The sequence below is a fragment of the Fukomys damarensis genome, unplaced genomic scaffold (genome assembly GCF_012274545.1).
Source record: "Fukomys damarensis isolate Sample0158 unplaced genomic scaffold, DMR_v1.0_HiC HiC_scaffold_20, whole genome shotgun sequence".
NCBI classification, from domain to species: domain Eukaryota; kingdom Metazoa; phylum Chordata; class Mammalia; order Rodentia; family Bathyergidae; genus Fukomys; species Fukomys damarensis.
The window spans coordinates 36,620,443-36,639,100 of NW_022900932.1; the positions used below are offsets into that span (position 1 = coordinate 36,620,443).

The 18,658-nt window shown below is 37.8% G+C and overlaps 1 protein-coding gene across 7 annotated transcripts in view; it reads right to left on the reverse strand.

Annotated features, from left to right (window-relative positions):
• Positions 1-18,658, reverse strand: part of Sgms1 (sphingomyelin synthase 1) — a 287,590-nt gene that overhangs the window by 16,026 nt on the left and 252,906 nt on the right. For all 7 annotated transcript variants that reach the window (XM_010606276.3, XM_010606275.3, XM_033766634.1 and 4 more), the window contains one exon: positions 7,851-7,968. In XM_010606276.3, coding sequence (XP_010604578.1) covers positions 7,851-7,968 — 118 coding nt within the window. The remainder of the gene's footprint in view (positions 1-7,850; positions 7,969-18,658) is intronic.

Consider the following 18,658-nt stretch of genomic DNA (forward strand, 5'->3'; position numbering starts at 1 on the left):
AGGCAGGGAAGGAAGGAAGGAAGGAAGGATGGAAGGAAGGAAGGAAGGAAGGAAGGAAGGAAGGAAGGAAGGAAGGAAGGAAGGAAAGAAGGAAGGGTGGCCTTCTGAATGGCTTCTGAATGGAAACCAACTGGAGACCATCATGTCTAGGCAGCTCTAGAACCCACCTACCTGCACTGACACCATGAATAAGGATTCATGTGTAGTGCTACCCTAGTACCTCTAATGAGGTTGTTTGGAATTCCTCAGCAAAAACTCACTCTGGTGACCTCTTCACATTGGATGTCTATTAACATTTAGAAAATCTTTTCTCATTTCCAGTGTCTCCTAAATACAGCCCTCCCTGCCCTGATGTGTAGGGCTCCCTCACTTTTAATTCAGACAGCCATGCAATAGCAAAACCTACCTCCCTAAATTGAAATACTAAGAACAGAGACTTGCAAAACTTCATGTCTATCACTTAGTACATGTAAGATATTAAGCAGGTCACTTATCTCTGAACCAAGTACAATGTCTTCCCACTCAGTGTTTTAAGAATTAAAAATAAAACATTAACAATCATATCAGGCCAAGAAAAGGGACATATAATTTGGCACCACTAAAAGTCCACCTCCATTCCTCCTTCTCTCTTTCCCAAACACTCCACTATGCATAACACTGGAGACAAATGTTTCCAAAAGGCCGTCTTATAATGCTACTGCTAAAACTTCTTCTGGCTTTCTCTGACCTCCTTATGAAGTCCAGACTCCCTAAAGAAGGTAAAATCTTCCCACAGCCCTGCCCATAGCCTGCCCATCTTGGCGTCCTCTTTGACCAGTTGACCTATACGATTATACTCTCAAGGACATCTAACTTTACTTTATTCCCTGATTCCCTTTCACACTTTTTTTCTTCACCTGACAAACTCTCCTTCTCTCCATTTCTACTTGGCAAACTCCTACTCATCCTTCTGAGGCTTGGCTCAAATAGTGTCTCCCCTGTGCAGCCAGCACTCCCAGGAGAGCTGCTGCCTTCTTCTGTGCTTCCATAGCAACTGGGCTCCTCTTGAACATCCAGGGAGGATGGAGCAAGCCAGGGAGTAACCTGTTGGCTTGCATGTGGCTCATGATGTCCACTGGAAAGAGCAGGAGACACTTGTCTTATACATTTATATATACTCAAAATTACCACCCTGTTCACACAAGGCAGGTTCTCTAGAAATGTTTGTTCTGGAAAAAAGCAACCTGCTATTTATCACATGAAATCACACTAATAATGTGCCTGCTGTACAGCCTGGGAAGAGTGTTGTCCTCCTTTGAATGAGAAAATCATCATTATGCATGTTGAGGCCATACTTCTAAGTGAAAACAATAAGTCACACATGTGTAAATACTGAATAGTTTCTCTGGTGTGAAAAACTAAAAGTGTAAATCGTGTAACTGGATACAAATTGTATAACTGATAATGTGAAATAGGAAAGGGGCTAAAAGAAGTGGGAAAAGTAAGGGAAAGGAAATAAGGGATAAGAAAAAATACAAGAAAAGGAAAAAATGGAAACAAAGTGTTTGTAAATAGGGGAGGGTGGAGGGGGTGAAGGGAGGGTAGAGTTGTGGGGAAAAAATGAGAACCAAGATCTGTCATGTAAGGGTACAAAATCCCAATGATGAATGTAACTGTACTGTACACCTAAAATGTACCAATAAACTCAATAAGATTAAAAAAAAATCTTTCAAAAATGCATATACAAAATTATTCTTTTTTTTTTTGTACCAGGGACTGAACTTGGGTCCTTGCGCTTGCAAGGTAGGCCACTGAACTGCTGAGCTAAATCCCCAGCCCCAAAATGTTAATTCTAAGACAAGAATCATAAATGCAAAGACAGTACAATTGGGATCACATAAGAAAAAGAGACATGAAGGACTACAGTAACGACAGAAATACTGATAGTACAGAGGGCCCCAAGTGAGTTTTAAAATTTTTCTCTTTTTTGTATTCTTTCAGAGTACATAATAAATGTAGAGTTTCTTTAAAATAAAGGGGTATTTTGTAATGGAGATTGGACCTACGGCCTTGCGCATGATGGGCAAGTACTCTACTACCACGAGGTTACTTCCTGAGCCCTTTTTCATTTTATTTTGAGACAAGGTTTTAATAAATTTGCCTGAGCTGGCCTTGAATTTGCAATCCCTTTGGTTCAGCATCTTCAGTACCTAGGACATTAGGTGTGTATCATCGAGCCCAGTTAAAAAGTAATTTTGGGGGCTGGGGAGTTAGCTCAGCGGCACGGCATCTGCCTTGCAAGTGCAAGGTCCTGAGTTTAATCCCTGGTACCAGAGGAAAAAAAGTAATTTTTTTAAAAGGGAGATAAATTACTTGGTACATTGCTATCTTCTTTATTCCTTAAAAAAGAAACAATAACAGCTGAGAGAGAAAAAGGAGAGTAAAGAAAAGACCTGGATTGGGAAAGTTTACTGGAAATTATATACAGAAGCAGAGAAAAAGGGAGAACAAGCAAAAAGGAAAATTATACTGACAGTAACAGGGAGGCAGGCAGAAGATTAGGTAAAAACAAGTACTAATAATTGAATTTCCACACAATTCAAAAGGAAGACATGAAGCTAAAATAAGTATTGGAACTAGCCATATTCTGAAGTCATGATAAGGTTAGCAGGAACTAATTAGATTATCAGAGTTTGTCAACATGGAGAATACATGTTGGAATACTCAAACAGCTACCTGAGGAAGCACAAAAGTCCTAACAGTGAGCAGTCATTCACCTTTTAAGACTAAACTCATGTTGGAACAGGAAGCTGCAGAGGCTGGTGATTACTACCTCATAGCCCAGCAGCAGACTGAAAGGAGAGCTTTCATCTTTCGAATCAGTGCACTAAGGCAAGCTGACATGGCAGAAGAATATGAAGGTCTTTCTGCCGTTGCTCTTGTACTTTACTGCTCCACTGACAATCAGCCTTGGTTGCCACCCAAACATGACCCCTGTACAAAAGTGCAATATGTGTTTAAAAACAACATGTCTTTAAAGTTCTAGGAATCAACTCACTGAAAACTCTGCCTCCAATAAATGCATCAGCCGGCTTAAGGCCTCTAACTGTGGTGTAATTTCTTTTCAAAGGCTTTCAAACCTAAGGTCACCACCGATACCATAAAACAGGACCAATATGTATCTTGTGTTAATGCTTAGTCATTGTTAGATTAACTCATCAATAATTACAATGAGAGTTGAATACAGTAAATTATTCTTCTCCTTGATTAGCATTAGGCTGTGTATCTGAGGACTAGAATACACATATTTTTCTTTTTTTTTTTCAGCTTTAATTGAGTTTATCGGTACATTTTAGGGATACAGTACAGTTACGTTCATTGTTGGGATCTTGTACCTCTACATGACAAGTCTTGATTCTCATTTTTTTCCCCTTACCTCTGCCCTCCCTTCACCCCCTCCTCCCCTCCCCATCTACAAACACTTTATTTTCATCTTTTCATTCTCTCACATTTTTTTCTTTTCCCTTTTTACTCTTCCCCTACCCATCCCACCTTCCCTACACCTTTAGCTCCTTTCTTCCCATTTCTAAATGTCAGTAATCTTATTAGAATCTTATGCATTGTTGCAGATTATTCACACCAGGGAAACTATTCTCTTTTTATAATAATTGTTAAAACAAAATACAAACACCTACAGGAAGCTTAGAACATCAAAGAGTTCTCAAATGTCTGCTTTTTAAAAATGAAAGCAAGTCATAAACCCTGTGACAAGATGAGATTATTTCAGGGCTAGAACACATGCTTTTTGGAGAAAACCTGTACTGAGGTTAGAACGGGCCAATCAAGGCATCAAGCACTTGACAGCCTCCAGCGCAAGCCTGGCACACATGTCCCCTGGGATACAAGACAGACGGCTGTGCAGAAATTCAAAATGCAGGAAGTAAATACACCTACCTCCCCACCACATTCCTTGGTGGCTTATCATTGTCTCAGCAATGCTGAGAGGAAGAGGCCTGCTCTTCCTCCTGACTTAATCATCCTACATGATCATTGTTTCTCAAGCTGTTGTATTTTGTGAGGTACATTGCCATCAAATGAACAAGACCAATTTTTATCATTGCTACTGTATACTTGAACATTTTTCTTATAAGCTGTGCATTTTGAGCACTGGTGTGAAAGAAAATATTAACTACAGAAGCATGGTGATTGATGTTATGGGGTACCAAGTTTATAAGTCACATGATCACATTAGAAAGTTGTATATTTAAAGCTCAGCTTCAAAGATTAGTGATGAGTAAGTTTAAGTATATCAACTGACTTCAGTGATACCTCAAATCTCAAAATTATAATTGTGGAAGCTCTGTATTTTCTACATCCTGTCTCTGGGCCTTTTTATTCATATCCACAGCTTTAACTGCCATCCAAAAGATGATAAATCATGAATATTTATTATCTAGTCCTGATTTCCATCTCAGCTTCATTGCTAACTGTCGTGGACATCACCACTTAACTATCTCACAAGTATCTTACACTCCATGTGTTCAATCCAAAGTCATTAATTCCACATTCCTCCCTCTTATAATCATTCCAGTAGGAAAGCCTTGTCATTAAAATCTTTCCCTTTTTATTCGTTCTGTACATCAACTCTATTACCAAACTGTATTTATCTGACCTCTTAAATACCTTGAGGACTTACAGCATTTAAAAAATTCCTTACATAGGGACAAGTCTGAACTGGGTGAATTTTAAGGTGTTTCCCACAGTGACATGGCTTTATCTACTTTGCTCACCCCTTGTACTCTAGCACCTAAAATACAGCAGGTACTTAATGCAAGTTGTTAAATCAATTCTCTTTGGATGAAAAAAAGAGTGTAGGGGTTGGTGCATGACAACAATACCAAGTCCTCTTCTTATTTCTGTGTATCACCTTACAAGTGACAGAGCCCTGTCTCAACAATAAAGGACCCAAGACATGGGGTTAATGACCTGTCCAACGTATTTGCTACCCAGCTAAAGTATAAATCTGCCACTCTGTAAAGTATAGATCCATTTTAGCTCTATGTTCAGCATTCTGTCCACTATTAAGTAGTTTACATTTTTCTAGAGCTAAGAAAGTTCTTCTCTGTGTAATGGTTCAAAGAGAGGTTAATGAAGTCCTGGCAGTGTTCATGTTCAGATATCTTCTTTTTATACCACTGGATCAATTTACTTTTAAAAAGGTTCCCTTCAATTCTGATTCCCTGAGTTGAGGTATGACTCTGAAGTAGGCAGCTGGTCCCTGAGGTCTCTCTATGTTACTCTTCTCTCACTTCTGACACTGGTCCCAGTGCAGCATTCAAATTTTGGATTTTTAAAGTTTGAATTGTCATCTTTTGAGTTTTCAAAACTTTTTCAATCTTTCTATCCAGCTTTGTAAGTCTTTCTGTCCTACTGTTGAAGTGTTCTTTCCCAAAATGTTACAAATGAATATAATAAAGCCTCCAGAGCCAATTATCTATTCAGAATGTGGAGGAAAGAACAAGTTAACCAATAGCACAAAGACAAAGATAGGTAAGCCCAATCCGGAACATGGCTGTTCTATACTGTTCTGTACTGTTCTGTACTGTTCTGCAGGACCAGCAATCTGATCCCTATAAGTCACTGGCAGGTAAAAAAAAAATAAAGAACTGTTTTATAGATTTAAAAGATGGAGCAAGCAAATGTAAAGACTCTGGATCTGAATTCATACGAATCAACTGCTTAAAAAAGGAATTTTAAGATAATCAAAAAATATATGAATTGATTAACTGGTGAAACCAAAGAATTATTGTTAATTTTGTTGAATACCAACAGTGTCATGTCCACAGTTTTATGTATAATAAAGTGTGCACTGATGAAGGTCTAGGGAGAAAGGGAAGGGGAATGTGAAGGGGAAAAGGAAGAAAAGATAACCCAAATTCACCAATCTTGATAATTAATTAATCTAGGTGTTAGGTGAGTGAAATTCCCTTATACTGGTCTCTATGAAATAAATTCAAAATTTTTCTGAATAAATTTTGTATTAAGTCTTTTATTATTATAACAGAATTAACTACGTTTAATAGGTCTTAACCACTAATTTTTGCTAAGGCATGCTAATATTTCACTTCCTACTCTTTTCTTTTTAGATTTGTTTCCAGAAATTTGTGACAGAGTCATGCACTTTTGGCAACATGATAAATGAGTGATAGGCTCAGAGTTTAGTTTTTGTGCATTGTTTCTGCTATCTACCTTTCCCAAGAAAACTTGAACCCTATTCTTATCCACAGGATTGTGGTTAGACAGGCTGAGTCTTAAAATGACTATTAAGTAACCCTGGCTCAAGACCCGGCCTGCCAGAAATGGGATGGAGCCTCAAAGGTCCTCACTAAGACACAAGGCTAAAAGCAGAGAGGGGAGGGGAAAAGTTACATAGTATGACCCCACAGTATTTGACCCATTTTCAGTGTGTGTTCATTTGCAATCCACCTCTACCTCCCCCTCTGCATTAAAATGTCCCAATTCCCAGGCTCTTCTCAGAAGATAAATACACTTAGGCCAATGACCTAAACTGTCATATACTACTGAGAGCATGCTACTAATTAAGCCTATTTGCAGGAAGGGTCCACATCACTGGATTCTTACTGATAGCAAGGTGTTTTCTATAAACTCAGAGCTGGTAGTGAGCGCTGGAGAGCTTTAAAAAGATAGAAAGTTGGATCCTTGGGAAGGACTGAGGAAACAGCAAGAAGAAGAGTGCAGGGAGGTCGGACTGCTGACAGATGAGTGGAAAACTGAGAACATCCATTCTGTGTGAAGCTTCTGCAGAGTTCACGAAGTGGTATGCAGCAAAAAATGGAAGAGAAAAAAAAAACTAGCCACCTCTATAGACACAGAAGTCTAGAAAGGAAGGGAGACAACAGTACAAAAACTAACAAGATAAAAAAATTTCATAAAAGGATGCCACTTTAAAAATCCAGAGGGAATTTTCAGCCTCCTTTTCAAAGCTTCTCTCTTAAAGAATGTCTCTTCTGGAAGGTACAGAAGGACAAAGAAATGAAAGTATCTGCCATCACAGGGGCATTGCAGAGAAATGATCTCAAACACATTAGAGAGGCTCTTATTTTCTTCCATCAAAAAAAAGGAAGGGAAACTAGCCCCTTCTATTCCTTACTGCATTAAAGAGTTTTAATGCATGTAAACATTTTAAAAATTAAATCATCTGCTATTTCATGAAATTCCAATGATCTCTATAGTTAAACATTCTTCCAAGATAAAGGTGAGGGGGCAGAGAGGGTTACATTAATGAAAGGAAAGGTAGAGACAATAAGAGAGGAAAAAATTTTATTAAAAAAAAAACTATGCTACTAGAGAAGGTAGTAGATCTACGGCCCCATGTACCTCCAGAAAACAGTGGCTTTATCTGAACTGGGAGACTGCCAGGAGATAGGATTATTTTCTCTAGCTTGTTCTACCGTAGGGAATAATAGAAAGAAGAAGAGAGGGAAGAATATCATTTGAAATGTAACTTTTTGTCTACAAGAGGGAGAAAGAATTTGGAAGCTTCTAGACCTGTTTAAGTAAGTAGATGATGTTTTACAAGTCTGGGAGAAAATCAAAGAGCTACCCCCATATACAAAGCCCAAACACTTGCAGCACTTTTAGGAGACTACACACTTCCTTCCCAGTGGGGTACCCGCAGAGCTGGGAACTCTAGAAGGGTGTGGCTGCTGACTCCAGTGCTTAGTGACTTCCCCAGACAAGGGCAGAGGAACCTGCCTGCATTCTGAAGAGATTTTCATCTTCAACCTTAGTCAAAGGACCCCAGAGCAAGTCAACAAACAAAAGGGAAATTACAGTGAGGAATAGTTTACCTTCGGAGAACAGTTGAAATGCATACCAGGTACTGGGAGTGTAGTTACATACATTGTAATACACCGATACAGGTACAGCGTGCCAACTATGCAGAAAAATCTTCTGCTAATAATAGACCTAGAAAAAGGGAAAAACAGGGCAGATTCTCAGTCAAGAAATACCGCAGGTTCATTTAAAGTTTTCAATGACCCAACAAAAAATAAAACACAAAAAAACTACTCAAGAGCTTGAAACCAGAATGTTTTAATTAATAGTAGATCAAGATGAGGATTTGGAGAATGAAGTATTGTGCTTTTCTAAAAAAAAAAAAAAAAAACATATCCGAAAGAGTTGAAATTGCTCTATACTACTATTAATTATGCTTCCTGGGGCCTTGTACCCGAGCTGACATCCAACTTATGGACGAACAGAGTCCTTTCTGAGTACACAGAGCCCACTCAGTATCTGTGGTTACACCTTTAGTATATTCTGTCAGAAAGGGGAAGATGCCCACAGAATGGCATTAGAATGAGAATGTAAAACTTTTATGTCATTTAATACATCAAAGATATTAAACAATTATATTTGTCCATATCAGATCCTCTGAAACGACTTGATGCCAAGAAAAGAACCTATGTGAAGGAAGAATCCAGCTGCCACACCACTCCCCACCATGATATGGCCTTGGAATGCACTATTTACAGTATAATACTTCCCGAGTCTCAACTTCCTGATCAGTAATAGGGATAATAGTACTAGAAATGTATGGAAAATCTCTACGATATAATAGCTTCAAATGGTTACTATCTGATACATAGCTGGTAGATTAATACTATACAAATATAAACAGGAATTAGAAATAGCTTCTATTAGTAGTTCTAATAAAGTTTTTCTTGTCCTGAGGGAACTTCAAGAAACAAGGAAAACTTAGAAACAGTGGACAAGCTTTCCTCAGAGAATACTGAACATTTAGTTGTTCTATAATTGTATTTTTATGCAGGATGGACATAGCTATTGATGTGTGGTAACCAGAGAATGTCTCATTCATACACTACTTTTGATTTTAAGAAAAATGAAGTGATATGTTACACATATAGTTAAAAATTAATCAAAAGGACATCTTATGCAACTATAGTAGCACTTTATTCATACCTGCACAGTCCACAGACTTGGTTTTATCAATAAAATGTGGGTATTTTTTCCCTATACTATGGTAAAGAAGTTGGGAATATTTGCTATAGAAATCATTTTTGCTTATTTTCTTTTTGTGAAATTGTGTATATCACCTCTGCAGAATTTATTTAGCATAAAGCTGTCCTGGAGAAGTATGTGTCTCCAATTTCAAGTGTAATAAAAAGTATAATATAATTGAAAAATTCAATGGGGGACAATGCTAAAATGCTAGTTCATAAGTGTCTTTCTCAAGAATACTAGAAAAGCAAATATCAAAGGGAACTGTAAAGTGTGAAATATACTGATCACCTTTCTTATAAAAAATTACTGCTTCTAGAAAACACTACTATTTTAAAATAATTTTGCTGGATTATTTTAAGGTATGTGTAACACACAGACACACACACACAGACGCGCACACACATATGTAACCCACAATAACTATTTCCACAGCTCAAACTTGAGTTACATGTAAGTACCAAAGAAATGATTTGGTATCTGAGAATAAGGCACATGAAAAAGTATAGTATTATGAGGAAAGTATAGATATTGAAAGTTCAGACACATTTACTATATGACTTGAAGGAAAAAAGTTAAATGAGTTATTCATGTGAATCTGTCAATGGTAACAATAAGGGGACAAATTTGAAGTAGGTGTGTGTAAGAATTTTTTGATCTTTGGTATTTAGTCTTTTGGAAATCAAGCTTAAATGTCATCAAGGTATGATGTTACACAAGGATTTCCTGCCCCAACTTTTTAAAATGCAGAGTATAAAAGTATTTCAAAGAATTTTATGCTCTCTAGGCATTCAGTTTCTTAAAGAATTCTACACATTTAGATTCCTAGTTACTTGAAGTTTTAAAAGTTCAAAATATAATTAAAAAAGACAAAGAGACAGATATGGTGGCACAACCCTGTAACCCCAGTACTCAGGAGACTGAGGTGAGAAGACTGCTGTGAATTCGAGGCCCACTAGAGCTACATAGAAAATTCAAGGCCACTCTGGAGTGGATAGTAAGAGGCTGTTTCAAAGAACAAAGCAAAAATTGAAACAGAACCTTAGAAGAAATGTTAATGAGTTATTACGTACTAGGGATTAAGCAAAATATCAACAAGAAGATGCAAAATCTCAAAATCCCACAACATCCTTCTTGGATGGGTTATACTTCTTTTTTCATGTTTGAAAGAGTCTGCTTCCCATCAACTTGTACTTTGCAATGAGTATCATCTCAAGGTCTTGGATTTGGAAACATTGTTTTCCCCAAATATATGAGCACAAGGTTCATGACTATTTTCTTCTGAGAAAAGGCAAATGTACCTGTAAAATTTGATTATAAGGCAATATGAATAAAAGGGTTATTAATATTTCAGAGCCAACTATTCTTTTTTCTTTCTTTTCCAGCAACAGGAATCAAACTCAAGACCTGGCACTTGGCAGGTAAGTAGGGCACCGCTGAGCTACATCCCTGACCCCATAGCTGGTAATTATTGACTTTAGCAAGTCAATATCATATTATGTTCACTCCATGTGACTTTGTTAAACTCTTTTTTTGGGTGGGGGGATACTGGAGATTGATCTCAGGGCCTCACAAATAGTGGGCATGTGCTCTACCACTGTGCTACATCCCTAGCCCCTTGTTAGAGTTTTTAACATCCCTTATTTTTAAAAAAAAGGCTCTGATCTTGATTGCATACTACGCAAACTAGGCTTTAAAGGTACTATTAAGTTTTTGACATTTGATACAATGGTCTAAAATTCTAAAGGAAAAATGGTAAAACAAAGAAATTAATATTTTGCAAAGTATAGATAAAACACTAGAGATTTCTTATACTCTTTACAAGTTGTCTCTTTCAACTAATTCATAGCAGGAAGATATGCACAAATCTTGGCATCGTATAGGAGAAATCTAAGTGCTTGTTAATATAACTCCTAAAGAAATGCAATAGAGCAAAGATATTTCTGATAGTGCATTACTTGGTTTTAAATAAAATTATTTCATTTCCTCCAAAATTATGATATTAAGAAATAATGTTTAAAGAAATCTTGGAAACAGCCTCTTTGCCCATCCTTTGGAAACTGGATAAAGAAGTTGTGGTTTTTCTATAAAATGGAATATTACTCAGCCATAAAGAATGAGAAAATAGATTCATTCATAGGAAAATGGATACATATTGAAGATATACTCCTAAGTGAAATAAATAAGTCACACATGTGTAAATACCAAATAGTTTCCCTGGTGTAAATAATCTGCAACAATGCATAAGATTCTAATAAAATTACTGACATTTAGAAATGGGAAGAAAGGAGCTAAAGGTGTAGGGAAGGTGGGATGGGTAAGGGAAGAGTAAAAAGGGAAAAGAAAAAAATGTGAGAGAATGAAAAGATGAAAATAAAGTGTTTGTAGATGGGGAGGGGAGGAGGGGGTGAAGGGAGGGCAGAGGTAAGGGGAAAAAATGAGAATCAAGACTTGTCATGTAGAGGTACAAGATCCCAACAATGAACGTAACTGTACTGTATCCCTAAAATGTACCAATAAACTCAAAGCTGAAAAAAAAAGAAAGAAAAGAAATTACAGACAATAAGCATTCTGATACTCATGCTTGGATCTTGCCTTTCCATTTATTTCTAACTAATTTCTCAGCTCATTATGGAAGCTTCTGGCTTTTAGAAACAAACAAGCCCTGACACACAACAATAGCAAAGAGCAATCATTCAAAATTCAAAAGCAAAAAACAAGGAAAAGTATATGTGACCATAAGCCACAAGCAAGGAGGTCCAAATCTCTAGGGCGGTCACCTAGTATTTCAGGTCCCTGATTAATTATCCCAACGTGTGAAACACAGACAACCCATCACTAAGCTTTATATTTAGATGCTAATTCTATTGGTACAAAAACTTACTTGGTGACTTGACCATCATCTTAATTTCCTTGAACATTACCTTCCTTAGCAATATGCTTTTCTATTGTTGGGATAAGTACCCAACACCCACAAAGTAAATGAGGAGAGGTTTGATTTGGCTCATGGTTTCTGGGGATTCCGTCCACGGTCAGTAGGCTTCAAGGCAGAAGCATCATGGTGGAAGGGAATAGTCAAGCAAGCTGTTTAGTTCATGGTGGCTGAGAAACAAAACACCAGGGAATAGTGACAGAGAGCAAGCAGAAAGAGAACACATATAGTACCTGAGGTCACACCTTTATAACCCACCCAGATTAAGCCAAGTGTGTTTCATCAATCTGTTAGGTGGCTTCCAAGTCAATCAAGTTGACAATTCTACTTACTGTCACGATATTGCCTTATGAGAGAAACAGGTTAGAAATAAATGGAAAGGCTATGAATGATACCAAAAATGGGCATCAAAATACTATACTCCTTATTTATGATGTTTCAAACCTAATAAAAAGAAGTTGGAAAAATCAAATAGCTTCATTTAGAGCCAACTACCATACTGCCAAAAGCTTTTTTTCCTATTGAGCTATTTTTTTCAGGTGTGATATAATACTAGCAATTGTTTGGCTAAATTTCTCCTATATGCCAAGCTCTGTTCCATTTAGTTTTTAAAACAACCCAGCAATGAATACCTACAAACTTTGTTTTACAATTGGGAAAAATGAGGCTCAGAGAGTCTAGATAAAATGTACACAAGACAAATATTCAGGCAAAAAATGCTTCACACTGTATAAGATATCCCAATTTTTGAGTGCCTATGAATAAAAAGTCTACTATATTTTTGTTACATTTCAAGAGCTACTTAAATTTTTCATTAGGTTGGTATTTTATGTCATATTTCATACTGACAAGTCTACAGACATTTTGATAATTTAATATTAGTTTTTAAAATAAATGAAACCTTAATAGTAATGTATAGCCACCATAAGTTGTGTCCACTTTTCATTATCATTTACAGCCTGTGGTAAATTATATGTGCTTATTACCACATGCATCATTTATTTAGTCAGTCTTTTTGCTGACAGCACTTCTCAGCCTTCTATCTCACCTGCACTTCCACAGCGACCTTCGTTCTACCTGTTGTTCTTAATCCACTCTTGTCTTTTGCTATGGTCTGAGTATTTGTGGGCCCCCAAATTTATATGTTGAAAAGCAATACCACTGATAAGATAATAACAGCAGACCCCCAACAATGGGTTAGCGCTCTTATAAAAGTGACACAGAGAACGAGGTAGCCTCCTTCCACCATGTCAGGGTATGGTGGCTAGAAGGCGTCATCAATGAACCAGCAAGGAGGCTTCACCACACATGAATCAGCCAATGCCATGATCTTGTAATCCCTAGCCTCTAGAACTGTAAGAAGTAAATTGCAGATGTTTATAAACCAGCCAGTTATAGAATTCTGTAACAGCAGCCTGAATGAACTATGATACCTCCCTACAGACCATTCTGCATTACAAAAATCAAAAAAACAGAATCACCTTATTAAAGCAGTTAAACACAGTATGTCCTTTAAAACTCCCTAGTGGCTGTCAATTATATTTTGAATAAGCTGCCAAGTCTACCTCAAGAGTACAAGGCTCTAGATCTGCCTGGCCTCCCACTCCTCTACCTGTATCATTCTCCAGATGTCTGTGAAAGATGTTACTGCTCTTTGATAATCCCTGTGAAATCCCGACTGCCCTAGGAGGACTTCTACGCGAGGCACCCTCTGCCTCAACTCTGGCCATGCTCTGCCTTTTCCTACACCACTGCCTGTCATTCCACTTGCTGCAGACACTCAGTCCAGAGGGATGACTGACTAAGGAACCCATACTCTATCTCACTTGTCTGTTTACTTTATTCATAGCCCTCCACAAACTTCCCCAGTTTTCCCACTCTGAAGTCTAAACTAACCCCAGAGATTCCTCAATCAGTTTTCTTCCTTTTAATTCCTTTCTACTATCCTGTTTCTCTGGATTGTGACAACTGCTCACCAACTCCCCAAGTTCAAACCCTGCCAACTCCCTTCACAGCTCCCTTCAACCAGACTCTGAGCCATCTCCCCTATCTTATCTGAGACAGGAATCTCATGGCCCTCAGCAAAAATAGCTATTCATTATCCTGTAGACCTAACCTCAGCTTATCACTTTTGCTTACAAATCTCTCTTCCTGATCTCTCCCTTTATTCTACTTGTTATAATCTTATTCATCTATCTCAAGCTCTCTAAAGGGTCCCTAAGTGGGAAGAACCAGGTCATCTTATCAATCACTTCAGAACTTTTTGATTGTATGTTGCAGTTGTCCCTTGCTGTATACGGAGAATTGGTTCCAGGATCCCTCTGGGATACCAAAATCCACAGATGCTCAAGTCTCTTATGTAAGATGCTGTAGCATGTGCATATAACATCCACACATCTTCACACATACTTTAAATCATCTCTAGATTACTTAAAATATCAAATACAATGTAAATGCTATGTAAATAGTTGTTATATTGTAAGGGGAAAAAAGCCTGCATGAATTCAGTACAGCACAACTTTGTTTTCAAGATATATTTGGTCCAAGGCTGGTTGAAACCACAGATATTAAAAATTAAATTATCAAAAGTTTAAGGACTAGCTAGACCAGTCAGTCAGTGAAAGGCTCACCACAAAAGTCAAGTTTCTAGACTTTCAATTAGTGGTTTAAAAAAAGTGGCTTAGATTTTCCCCTAAGCACTCTGTATAAATTCTGCAACTCAATGTAATAGCTGTTTAATTTCAGGAAATAATCCATTGTGGGGTAATTTGCAAAGAAAATAGAACACGTAAAATTGCTCCTATCGACTTTTTAGAAATATATTGTTTTCAACTTGGTGTGGTGGTGCATACCTGTAATCCTAAAAAATTGAGAGGCTGAGGCTGGAGGATCACCAAGGTCAGACCTAGACTGGGTCTCTTAGTGAGGCTCAGTGAGTTAGTGTCTCAAAATTGAAAATTCAAATGGGTTGGGAAAGTAACTCAGTCAGTGCAAAGGCTCTGGATTTAATCCCCTGTACTGCACCACAATAAACAAATTTAAAAAATTTAAAAATCCATGTCATTTACAGATTGTAACAAAATGTAAAGCAAAAAGGTTATACTACTAAGATAGTAATGAAAAAAATTAATAGTATCTACTCAAGACAGTTAGGAGCTAAAAGCAAGAATCCTCCAGAAAGTCCTATAGAAAAGTATGCATACCAAAAAAATTACATTTCTTTGTCAGTATTTTAGGTTATCAAAAAATGTATACAGGGCCAGGGGTTTAGCTTAGTGGTGCGGCTGCCTGCCTAACAAGTGCAAGATCCTGAGTTTGATCCCTGGTACCAAACAAAAGTATACATGTGTATGTGGCCTATAATTATATGTGTATGTATACAGAATACAAATATGTGCATGCTATAAATAATGCAAATGTGTATATTTACACTCAGATCTTTTCCTCATTTTTTAAGATTCATCAAAACTTACCCATCTCGAGTCACTTTGGGGCTTGCTTAGTCACAATAACATAAAAGAAACTTCTACTACATGTATCACTAGCAGTGGTTAACATTTGCTGAATCTTAGGCACAGTAACTAGCATGGTGCAATACACAATATTGGCTAAGGCTATTGTTTATTCATTTACACTATGAATATCCATATGGTGGGCATTATTCTAGACACTAGGGGACACAGCAGTGAACAGAAAGGAAGAAGTCCATCTCATGGTACTTATATTCTAGGGAAGGAGGAGGACAAGCCAATTAATAAATAAGTAAAATTGAAAGCATAAAAGATATGTGCTAAATGGTAGAATTAACCAACAGTGTTGGTTAGGAACTAGGATTAACTTGGTCAGAGAAGGTGTCCCTCTGTGGAAGTTAAACATGAAGTGAGGATCTGTGGGAGGAGATTCTAGAGCCTAGTGTGCACAGGTGTTTGCTGAGCAGCAAGAGGGTCAGGGAGCAAAGTGCAGGAGGTGACCAGGTCTGGGAAGAAGCCAATAGATCTCACAAGACTTCCTAGGTCATCATGAGGACAATGGTTTTAATGCTATGTGAAGACGGAAAAGAGTGATATACACCAACTTATTCTTACACAGTGACACATTTTGTCTGCTGAGATAAGAAGTGACTCCAGGGAATAAAGAAAGCAAAGAGAGACAGACCAGTAGAAGGTTCTAGTGCTAATCAAGGTAAGAGATAACAGTGGTTAGGCTTAGGGCAGCAAAAGAAGTGGTGAGCTTTATACAGACTCCATGTGGGGTGGAAGAGAATATCAAAGAAGAAAAGCCAAGACATATGGACTAAGAACCAGGAACAACAGAGAGGCTATTTCTATAAAAGGGGACTGGAAAAGGGCAGACTAGGCAACCAGGAGGATGCAAAGTACAGTACTCTGTGAAATGTTCCATCTGCATTTTCTATTCAATCCTCACAACAGCACCAACATAGCAACTATTATCATTCCTATTTTATAGGTGAGGAAACAATGTAAAGTATCTTGGCCAAAGTTACTCAGTAGGAAGGTGTGGGAATCAAGGATGATTTTCCAATAACCACAACTGTCATAGTCTGACAGGCTGGTGGGAGACAGATGTAGTAATTCTTAAGTCAGATTAGACAACCATGATGAGGTTGTTATCCTTAGATGAGTTGTAAAATAGAAGGCAAAAACAAAACCATTTAAAAATACACACATACATAGATGACTCATTTAAGAGTACAAACAGGAAAATATCAAGAATACAAACCATTATTTCTGCTGACTTGATAAATAACTTTTTTTCTCTTTAGTTATTGTCTAGTTCATTTTTTGTTATTATAACACAATACCCGAGGTCCAGCAATTAATAAAGTTTGAAGCTTACGTGGCTCATGGCTCTGGAGGCTGAGAAGTCCAGGAACATGGTGTCTGTATCTGCTCTGCAGCTGCTGAGAGCCTGCTCACTGCATTGTCATGTAGTGGTGGGTATTACACAGCAAGACAGAGCAAATGACTTAGCTTGTGTCTCTCTTCTTTTCCCTTATATGGCACTGGGGCCTGAATCCAGGTCCTTTTGCACTGAGCTACATCACCAGCCCTTTATTCTTTATTCTGTGACAGTAACTCCCAAAGTTGCTAAATTGCCAAGACTGGGCTTGAACTTGCAATTCTCCAGCCTTAGCCTCCCAGAGTGGCAGGATTACAGGGTGCACCCATGCTGTTTCTCTTTCTTTTCTTATAGACAATAAAGTCACCTGGAAGCCTCACCCTCAAGACCACATCTAATCCTAATCACCTCCCAAAACTCTACCTCCAAATACCATCAACATATGAATTCAGGGATTAAGTTTCCAATATGTAAACTCTGGAGGAAAGTATTCAAACAATATCTTCTATCATTGTCTTCTATTCTATCCACAAGCAAGATGCACTGCTTAAAGTTTGCTTTAGTACTGTAAGTACACATTAACTCCTGAAAACTATCATTTATTGCATCTATGTCTTGTTTTGCTCTTTCACCACTTTATTTTGATTCAGGATTTTTAAAAAGCCTCTCAAAATGCTTAGTGCTTAGCTAAAGTGCTGGGATTACTAAATGGATATCCAGGGTGAAATCTAGGGTGAATCAACCTAGTTTCAAAACAATTCTGAGGGCTTAGGCTACTATATAGGTCATCAGACCTAAAATGGTGAAGAAAAAAAAAAAAAAAAAAAAAAAGCAGCTAAGGCCACCAGACCAGGTAGCTAAAGTGAGAAGGAACAATCTAGGACTGAACCTACTATATAGCCCCAAAGACATTCTCTCCATAATGGCCCTGGTAAAAGGAGAGAGAAGCCAAGAAAGCAGAGTAGTCTTTCAAATGGCTAAGAGGTACAGGGGACCTAAACGCAGAAGGGGATAGGGAAGGTCCCCAGGGAAAAAATGATCTCAGACCAGGCTCCAAGCCCAGATATATGATGGCTCAGAACCAAAGAAAGAGGAGAAAACTTGGTAGAAACAGAAAGAGAAAGAATAAAATTGGGCTTATGCCTGGTCAGTGGTCTTCAGTTGGAGGCATGGGACTTAATTATGGGTAAAGGGGTTTTCCAGACAAGTGGTAAATAGGGCCTATAATATACCTCAGAGGTTACAGGACAGCAGTCAGCTTGGACTGAGCTAAGTATATTTTCTAAAATATATAGGAGTGTAGCAATAGTCAACAGCTTTCAGGTTTGGCAGGGCACATGAATGTGTCTTCCAGGTAAACCTCCTATATAAACCTTAATATCAAAAAAGTGATCCGTTTTATTCTACTTATCTTACATACATGAATCTATGCCACTATATTCACTAAGAAATTACATTTCCCGGACAAGTGCTTGTTATAACAGGAAATTCCTACACTGGGCCCACATGGAAGAGCCTTTACTCCCCAGTATACATTCTGTAGAATGCTGGGCTTGGGCAAGTCAGCAGCTTCTCTAAGTCTTGGGTATTACAGTGAGAAAAGAAAGTATTTTAAGAGTTAACTGGAGCAAATGAAAATGCAAGTAAAAAGAATTCTTGTTTTGTAGACATCAGTTAATTTTGAATGTGTCTCCTGAAAAGGATGAAAATAATAGTTGACAACACAGATGAAAATTAACAGAATAAAAGAGACTTTGAATAAGTGCAGGACAGATGCATCTCTATGATGATGATGATGAGGAAGAGGAGGAGGAGGAGGAGGAGGAGGAAGAGGAGGAGGAGGGG